Here is a 10302-nt window from a genome sequence, read left to right as displayed (position 1 = left end):
GAGAACAATCATGGGAGAAAGAAGGGCTGTTTATAAACAGGAAGACACTCAGGGGGCAGGAGTGCATGGAGGGATGGGCACAGGGAAGAGGTAACTATCAGGAGGAAGTGGGAAAGGAGCTGTTTCACTGTGGTAAATTGTAGACAATGTCATGAGACAAAGTGTATGTGAACTGCTGTATGGAAAGTGAATTTGCTCTGTAAATCTTCACCCAAATCACATTTTTTTTTTTAAAAAAAAGGAATACGTTAGGGAATTTAAAGATAGGTTATAAAATCATTGATCAAATGATATTGTACAATATCATCCCATTTAGAAAAAAAATAAAATCTATGTTATGCTTTGGTGGAAAAAAAAAGACCAGAAAGAGACACTAAGATGTTAAGAGTGGTTATTTATTGTTAGTTGGCTTATAGGTGATTTTCAGTTTTGCTTTATTTTAGAAGATCTTTTCTAAATTGTTGACAGTTTTCTCCTTGATGTATGTACTTTTTTCTAATTAGAAAAAAACAATTTTATTTAGGATAATGTGTAGAATAATAAAGTTCACTGGATGGCACGAACAATTACTTGGTTACTAACCGAAAGGTTGGCAGTTCAAAACTACCCAGAGGCACCTCAGAAGAAAGGACTGGCCATCTGCTTCTGAAACATCAAAGCTATTCTCTATCACAAGGTGTCACCAAGAGTGGGAATCAACTAGACAGCAATAAGTTTGGATTTTTTTTTGTAGAATAATAACTTGAGGGTTCAAACCCACTAGCCACTCCTCAGAAGGAAGGTGGGGCAATCTACTTCTGTAGTGATATCGCCTCGGAAACCCAAGGAGGGGTCGCTATGAGTCAAAATTGACTCGACAGCTGTGAGTTTTTTGATAATAACTTGACTGGGCCATGGAAGTAGCCTCCTAACTAGTCTCCCCACTTCCACTGTTGCCTCCTACTATAACTTCTTTTCCCCAAAGTACTTACAATAAAATCCAGATTTCTTACTGTAACCTCTAAGGATTTATCATGGCCTTGGCCCAACCTACATTTCCAGCCTTACCTTCAGCCACATTTCACCAGGTTCATTCTACTCTAACCACACTGGTTTTCCCTATCTTGATCTCTCCAAACTCTTCCCATCCTCACATTTGCTGCCTGCCCCCTTGCACTTAGAAGCCTTACAGTTCCTTTCCCCAACAATACCCTCTTTGCCTGGTTAAGTTCTGGACATCTTTCATGTTTTAGCTGAAATGTTAACTTCTTAGGGAAACCTTTTCTGCCCCCTAGACTAGGCTTGATTTCTCTGATATTCTCAAAGCACCCATTCTTTAACTTCATAGCACCAACAATAAGTTGAAAAAAAATATTTATGTGTTTACTTAGTTATTGTCTCCCTTGATAAACTGCTTGCTCCAGGAAGGGAGGAAACATATGTGCTTTGCTCATTGCTATATTCCCAGCACTTTAACACAGTGCCAGGCCTGTGGTACGTGCTCAGTGGCTATATATTTAAAGAGTGCATAAATGAGTGAGTAAGTGAGTGAGTGAGTGAGTGAGTGAATAAATGAATTATTTAAACCCCCCTCAAAGCTACCGCAGATTATGGAGCAAAAGAATAAGGTAAAGAAGTTCATGAAGGAGAAACATATGCAGGCTAATGACATACCACAATTTTGGTTTTAACTTTCAGTCCTCCTTATAATGGCTAAGATTCACTGGAAAATGCTGACAAGATAAATTTCCCTTTGGATTCTCTTTTCTGTATTTCCATTAGTGGACTATTCTCTTTAAAGAAAGAAAATCCTGTGAATTAGCTTAAAAATAAAACAATAACAATACAACCACTGTAGTTGAAACTTCTGAGGCCAAGGACAGTGAAGTAGGATGATTTTAAGATAGGAATAAATTACTGTATCACATTTCATTGTTCTTGAAGCTATGTTTCATTATATAATTGATACAGCATCGCATAACCAAACCCAGTTAAAGTTGGCCTGGATATGCTCTATCTTCTCTTCCAGGGACAACTTGTATACAGTCAGTCAGCTTGAGTAAAAATGGGCCAGTACATATGAAAAAGAGATAGGTCTTTCACTGACTCACTGCCACTCTCTAGAGAAGAAAAATAGTGGTTACTGCTTAGGTTTGCCCCAGAGTTTACACTCTAGGGTTTAATCTTAAATTCTTAAAATACAGCCTTAAAAAGATGCTAATGTAAACTTTCACCCAAATCACAATGAAAAGTTTTTAAAAAAGAAAAAGATACTAAGGCCATAAAGAAAGCAAAGTAGGACTCTCTTTTGATCATATCATATCATGGACTTCACTAGCTTCCTTTCATTTAATCTCACCCTCAACATTTGCTCCCACAAAAGAGAGTCATGGTGATAACTGACATTTGAAATTCTGTACAACAGTTTAGTGTTTTAGCATAGGCACTTTTTTCCAAATCTCAATTGTTTTTTTCCATTTGATCTAGTCACAAACTAGATGCCCAGTAGTTATTTTAACTCTACAAAATCTTTGAGTATTTATTCCCTTAATATTTCACATAGGAATGATGAACATCTTTTAGTTGTTCATGTTTTTTTCAAAATTCACTCTGAGATAATTCCACAGTTCTGTAATGATTTGTGAAGACCAAGTCTACAAGCTTTATAATATAGTATGGTAGTTAAGGTTGTATGTCAACTTGGATGGGCCTGGTTTTGAGTGCCTGGGCAGCTGGATGTAGTTATTCCCCATGGTGAAATTGGTAATTAACTGCTTTAGGGATGTGGGCTGCTTCCAGTATATAAGAAGCAACTTTGAGAAAGGTCTCCAGTTGATGGCATGCTTGAACCCTGCTTACAGCCAAGTCGTTGTTCAGCAGCCTGCCATGTTGCCCTGCCAATCTTGGGACTTTTAATGGACTTGAATTAATGCCCTGCCATGTGGTTTTGTAATATAAGGACTGTGCCTTTTCACTTGTCAACCTTGGGTTTGTCAGCCTCAGCAGCTAGCAGCTGCCTCAGTGAAGAGATGCCTCTAGCTTCAGTGGGCCAGGAGCAAGAGGCTGAGCTGAAGCTTAAGGTCCAGGGGCTTTCACCCAGCCCCTAGAGCTTGGCACCTGGAACTCGGACTTCTAACCTCCAAAACCATAAGAGAATAAACTCCTGTTTGTTAAAGCCATCCCCTTTGTGGCATTTCTGTTAAAGTGCCACTAGGTAACCAAAACATATAGTTTATTCATAAATAATTCTGAAATAAAACTTAAGCAATACAGTGCAAAAGAGGCAAGGGGCATTGGCACAATTCACAAATATAGGAATGTCCAGTTAAGAAGAAAGATAGGAAGTGAGAGAGAAAAGGATTTGTAAATGCACCACACTTTTCTTTATATTCCTTTTAAATGTCAAATATTTCAATTGACTAAATATAAACAGTATCCCAAAAGGCATTGTTAATAATTATTAGTGCATATAAGGAACATTATTTTTAACCTTACTAGATCCAAGCATTGAAAGCAGGACTGAGGAAGCCAAATAATACTGTATATCGAGTACTTTGTTTTCAAGTGGTTAGTGTGATGCAGCAAACTCTTTATAGTCCTTTGTTACTTGTATATTTCAGAACAATAGTGAAAACTCAAATAGAGAACACTGTATCATTTGATCAAGTCAATGAAAAGGCAATCAAATAAACTTTTGTGGTGATAATAATGTCCAATTGCTATGCAACTGATTGCATCATGGTGTAATCGACTGACTTTAGTTCTTCAGGCTACTGAAATTAGTGGACCAGCCATTTCATGGTGATATTTCAGTTATTTTATTGACCATGTACTAATTGGTTAACCTATAAATATTCTATCCAGCGATCACCATGAAATGTAATAGCTCATTAGTATGAAAAAACAATAGTTCTTAACAGATTCATAGAATGATCAGAATATCACTAGAATTAAATTTAGGTCCTGTAAGAATAATAAAGACAACATAGAAAACATTAATCAGTTTTTTGGGTTTTACATTTTTACCAGTGCCATTTGATCACTTTTCTTCTTTATTTATGTAGTTTCAGAAGAAATTAATAAGATCAAACTCTCTTTTAATAGGCATGGTGACTTCGAGAGTCCCAGATTCTAGAATATAGACAGCTTTGGCATTGTTGCATTCAACAGGATAAGGAAGGGTTAGCAACAGCTTCCTAAACAAAACAAAACAAGAATCTAGAATCAGCTTCCTAAAGTCAAATCAAGAAGATATTACTTTTAATAAGACAATAGAAAGCAATACATGCCATCAGAATAATGCTAGAAACCAAAAACATGAATTAGACGGTGTAAGTACTACATCAAAAATATTCCTCAATAACACAAATAGTATATTAGTTTAGGGCCTTCAAAATTCAAGCATTTGTATTGACCTCCCTCTCTATTTTTTATCAATTGACCCCATTTTTGCATTGTATAAAACATCGTCTTAAACTATGTTTATAGGCACAGAACTAGAAACATTGCCACCGTAACTTGGTAATTGCCCGTCATACTTATGTGTAGATGGAATATGGCTGACTGATGCCTGAAAACTGGAGTGATTCTGCTAACACAACTTCAGTATGAGCTTCTACCACAGGGTTAGTTACTGAAATGCAGATCTGAAATGATTTCAATATCAGATCAATGAAAGTGCTCCTCTCTGCTTGCTTCTGGTTGCTTCTGGTTCTTTCACTGACAAAAATTCTCTATGATAGATTGCTGGGTTTATTTTGCAGTTTGCGCCTCAGATGCTGGATAGTTGTATGCTTTAGATGCATTTCTGGGGATGAGACATCCATAATTCTGACACAGTGGCATGAATCTGAATTATGCATGGGGTCAGCACATGCTGATATCTGAAGAAAATTAAATGCATAGAACACTTGTTAGCTTGCATTCTTGGTAGAGAAGGCCTGAATATCTCTATAAAAAGTGGATTCAAAAGCTCTCTCAGAAGGTATGAGATCCAAATCAGTACAGAAATACAGTATTTTTAAGGAACACTTATTGAGTATGTGAACAGAGAACTACCATCTGTGAACAAAATCCTTGAAAATCAATTCCTTCTTTATTCATTTGCAAAGGCCTAAATTCAAGAGACTGGGCTCATTAAAAGTATTTATTACAAATCTCTGGAACCTAAAGGAGAATTTTTCTGTGACCCTTGTTCCATTCCAGATATTTGGGGTAGGAGAAACGGCTTCCTCCATCTGAAGTAACGAAATAGCAAGTACTCTTAATGTAGCCTATGACATTTGGCATCTCAAAGAGAAATGAACACAAAAAATATTCAGAGTCCATCCTTTTAAAGCTGTTTATATTATAGGTTGTGCTAGGAGTTATATTTGCTTTATTTCTTATTCTATAAATTGTAATAATTTACTTTATGAAGAAACCAAAGCTTAGTGGTGGTAGCTTCACTGTGCTAAAAGACAACTATAAATCAATGGAAGAAGTAGTTCCAATGATAATATGCACTTCTCTGTCCAGAAAGAAATAAATTCAAAAGAGACAGTGGCCATTGGAATGATCCATCTATCTCTGCATTTCTGTCTAGTCCTTAGTAGTATGACTTCACATACTAAAATTTTGAACAACAGAAACTCTGCAACCTATTAGACTCTTGGGAGACAGGAAGTATTTTTGTACAGTCTATTTTGCTGTCTGATATATGAACTGAGATTTATACTTAAACAAAATAAAATTTTATAAGTACTTAGCCATGTACAATTCATTGAATGATAGGACTGTATCTTATCTTGTGTTCTCCCAGTGTCTGGCAGAAGACTTCATTGAGTGGATGAATAAATAAGTAAATAAAAATTAAATATTCAAGTCACCACAAAAATGACATTTGAATAATTACTATTGACTAGCATTGCAAGATATGAATAAATATTTAAACCCAATCTCTGTCTTTGTTGTTATTGTGTGTTGTTGAGACGAATCTGATATATCAATCTTATATGACAGAATAGAACTGCCTCATAGGGATTCCTAGGCTGTAAGCTTTATGGAAGCAGATCACCAGGTTTTTTCTCCCATGGAGCAGCTGGTGGGGTCAAACTGTCAAATTTTCAGTTAGGCAACTGCTTAACCATTGTGCCACCAGTGCTCCCTCCTCTGTCTTTACATTGATAATCTATTTGGTTTCTAAGAAGTTACTATTCAGGCATTGGTCAATGTTCATCCAGTGTTAATTCTAATTAGAAATTATCCAATTTCCTCCATCTTTTCTTCTTTCTATCTATACTTTGTTGGGAATCTACATGCCAGAACAACCAGTTGGGGAGGGGGGGTTGGGGAAGGAGGAATTCAATGAAATGCTTTTTTTTCTTTTGGTTATATAATGCTAAATATCTGAGTTTTATTGATAATTCTAATGCATTTGAATGTTATTTGACTGATGTGACTAGTCAATGCAGTTCAAATAACTTCACTTGTTCTGCCTGGTAAATATATGAACAGAATGTCCTATCTTACATTTTTCTTGAAGTGCAGAGGTAAATAACAATAAACATAGTGTTACAGGATGTCAGAGTTGGAAACTAAAGAAAAACCATAAAAATCAAACTCATTGCCATGGAGTAGATTCTGACTCATAGGGACCATATAGGACAGAGTAGAACTGCCCCAAAGGGTTTCCAAGGCTGTAATCTTTATGGAAGCAGACTGCCACATCTTTCTCCCATGGAGTGGCTGATAGGTTTGAACTGCTGACCTTTTGGTTAGCAGCTGAGCACTTAACCACTGTGGCACCAGTGCTCCTCCGAAACTAATGAAAAGTATGAATATAAAAAAAAATTTTAAAAGATGCTATTATAGGCACAATACTGCAAAAACAGCAATAATAATAATTTACTAATGGATACATAGATAGACATACAATCTGAATAAGAGTGGGAAGGCAAATGGGACTATACTTACAAATATATACATAACTTTGACACAGGGTATTTCTACATATGTATTTAGTCGTGCATACAGGGGACAAAGTTATGAAAGCTTCTTAGCTATAACCAAACACCTTGAAGGAATGAGTCACTGGTCTGGAGGCTCAGGACCATGGTCTCAGGGGACATCAAGGTCAATAAGCACAATATAGTCCACAAAGAAAATGTTCTACATCCCACTTTGGTGAGTAGCAGCTGGGATCTTAAAAGCTTGTGAGTGGCGATCTAAGGTGCATCTATTGGTCTCTCCCCAGGCAGTGCAAAGAAGAGTGGAGAAAATCAAATATACATTTAGTATCTCAGAAACAATTAGTCCAAAGGACTAATGCACCACACTAACAAAGTATCCACGACTCTGAGACAAGAACTAGATGGCACTTGGCTACCACCATCAACCTCTCTGAAAGGGATCACATTAGAAGGTCATGGGTAGAGTGTGTGTGTGAGGGGGGAATATGGAACAAAACTCAAAATATAAACACCAGGACCTTAGTCACCCATAGGACTTGGAACTGAGCTCATCTTTGTGGCTCAGTTTTCAGTCAAACAATAGATAGGTCTGCAAGGTAAACAATAACACTAGGAAGGTACACACTCCTTAGAACAATCAACCATTCAAGATCAAAAGGGCAGCATTTGCCCATGGACAAAGTGCAGAAGGCAGGAATGTACTGGAAAGGAGGAATCGAAATGGGAAACACAGGGAGGAAGTGGGATGAGTGATGTTACACTGGGGATTGCAATCAATGGCATGAAACAAAGTATGTATGAATTGTTGAATGGAAAACTGATTTGCTCTGTAAATCTTCACCCAAATCACAAGAAAAAGTTAAAACCCAACAAAGAAAAAAAATATGAGACACATTTCCGATAATACATTTTCAGTTAATAGCATGGCTCCAAAAGACACTCAAGTGTTTAGGAAAAGTGATTTAAAAAAAAAAAAAAAAAAACTTAATTCAATCTTCTATTTTCTGTCTTCTATCTTAATTAATGAAGTTTTCTTAAAAGACAGTATTCTCTGCATTGAGTATTTAACATATAAGTAGAATATGAATCAAATCTCATAAAGCCAGCGTTCTATGTGGAAAAGTATCTCTCCGTAAGTCTTTCATTTAATGGGTTCTGATAGACATCTGGAATGACAGCATAGCCAGAGCAGCTGACTAAAGATTGATGGAGACAGTGAGAACTGCTAGGGAAACGGAAATTAACTCCATGGTGTGTAGATATGTGTATGCTTTTAACAAGTGCGCAAATAAAAAAGATTGACTGTTCATTTAACTAACTTTCCTTGCAAAGGTTCTGTGGAAGAATTAAATGCATGTATAATATGCGATGAAAAAAGGTACACTACTCCTTGAAGTGAATGGCAGGAATAGAGAATGTAATTTTTATAACAGGCAACTTTTTTATGATAATATATTTTTGAAATTACAGAAGTAATGAGAAAATATTTGATATATAAATATTCATCTGTAGATGATATTACATTAAATGCATCTACTGTAGAATTCAAGATCAAGTTATGTACATTGCACATGGGGATCTTTTGTAGGAATTTACTTTTTATTTTCTTGAAGCCCTAAGGTCAACAAAGTAGAAGTATAGTTACTGATAATGGAAGGACAGGAATGTGCTAGCAGCTGCCTGCTCCTCTACCCAGTATGAAATGCTCATGAGTTACAGAGAAAGAACCACTGCAATCAACTAATGTATGCTATACATCCAAATGAAAACTGAACTAAACAATCAGATATTTAGATATTTTATCTAACACACACCAGGTTCCATCAATTACCTCTTTAGAGAGTTAGTTTGGAAAGACAGGACTGATTTATCCATATTCCAGGATAAATATTTTTTATCAGATTTTACTATATATATTAGGTTTCAGGAACATAATTCCTGTGTAACAATAAAACTCTATTTGAAAATCTGCAAATATTTAACTAAATTACTCCATAATCATCTGTATTATTTTGCAACCTGAGGATCTGGGGATAAATTAGCTGTTGGAATTTTCATTTTAAGCAATTGATGGCAAGACCTTTTGTTGATGTTTGAAATGAACATAATCAAATTTAACCTTAGAGCTCCATAACATGCAACAAATTTAAAGACATTCCTTCTAGTATTCACAAAATTTAAAGATATTGCATCTCTTAGGACAACACTGTACAAAAAACTACATGTTAAGACTGGTTTTCACTTCTAGCCATTATTCCTGATAGACAAACTGTACATGGATGTCAAGGATTGTGTTCTGATGGGATCAGCCCACTTTACACACCTGGGTACAAAGTATTAAAAGATGCACACCTATGTTCATCGCAGCACAATTCACTATAGCAAAGAGTTGGAAGCAACCTAAATGCCCAACAACGGATGAGTGGATAACCAAATTATGGTACATGCACACGATGGAATACTATGCTACATTAAAGAACAATGAGGGATACGCACATCATCTCACAATGTGGATGAGCCTGGAGGACATTATGCTGAGTGAAATAAGTCAATTGCAGAAGGACAAATACTGTATGAGCCCCTTACTGTAACAAACAAAAAAGGGTTTGCTTGGGACACGGAACTCACTTTGTAGATTACCGGGGTGGGGAGGGAAGGAAAGGGATTAATTTCAGGCTAGTTGGGGCCCACACGCTGACATGGGTAAAGAGAAAGATGTATAGAAAGAATCTGTGATAACATTAGGGAAAGGGAGGACACCAAATTGTGCACATAAGAGGTAGAAGACAGATGCTAATACCAACCAGTATATCCACAATACTGCATTACCATTACACCAAACACTAGGCTACAGATAAACACATAAACATCTGAGAGGATCAGATGGGGGTCAGTGAACAGGAGTGTACTCTAGACCAAGGATAGATTCAGGAGAGGCTAATCTTGCACAGATACCAGTGATACAAAATACCTGCAATCATTACAGAAACAACAGAAAACAGACATAGAGTAATCCCTCACAGACACTTGAGCACTGTGGGAGAGATCCAATGGATCTACTGACTCAGGACCATAGTACTAAGGGACACCAGACTCAATTGGCACAAGAAAATACATAAAAGTATTGTTCTTCATTTTACATTGGTGAGTAGCAACTATGAACATAATATTTTTGTTCATAGTCACACTATTTACAGTAGCTGAAAGGGGTAAATGACCCCCATGACCATCAACAGATAGATAAACAACCTGTGGCATATCCCTACAATAGAATATCAGTCATAAAAAGAAATGAGGCACTTATACATACTACAACTTGGATGAAACTTGAAAACATTATGCTAAGAAACCAGACACCAAAAGGCCACATATT

At 36.4% G+C, this 10302-nt stretch overlaps 1 protein-coding gene across 1 annotated transcript in view; it reads right to left on the bottom strand.

The window, feature by feature from the left end:
* Positions 1 to 4045: 4045 nt before the first annotated feature.
* Positions 4046 to 10302, bottom strand: part of DNAAF6 (dynein axonemal assembly factor 6) — a 60155-nt gene continuing 53898 nt past the window's right edge. Inside the window, exon 6 of the mRNA XM_007952411.2 lies at positions 4046 to 4175. Coding sequence (XP_007950602.2) covers positions 4046 to 4175 — 130 coding nt within the window. The remainder of the gene's footprint in view (positions 4176 to 10302) is intronic.

This window comes from Orycteropus afer, unplaced genomic scaffold (assembly GCF_000298275.1).
Source record: "Orycteropus afer afer isolate SDZICR_OR568_19922 unplaced genomic scaffold, OryAfe1.0 scaffold00336, whole genome shotgun sequence".
Classification (NCBI taxonomy): Eukaryota; Metazoa; Chordata; class Mammalia; order Tubulidentata; family Orycteropodidae; genus Orycteropus; species Orycteropus afer.
Note: the sequence above shows the minus strand (reverse complement) of the source record. Positions and strands in the feature narration are given on the sequence as shown.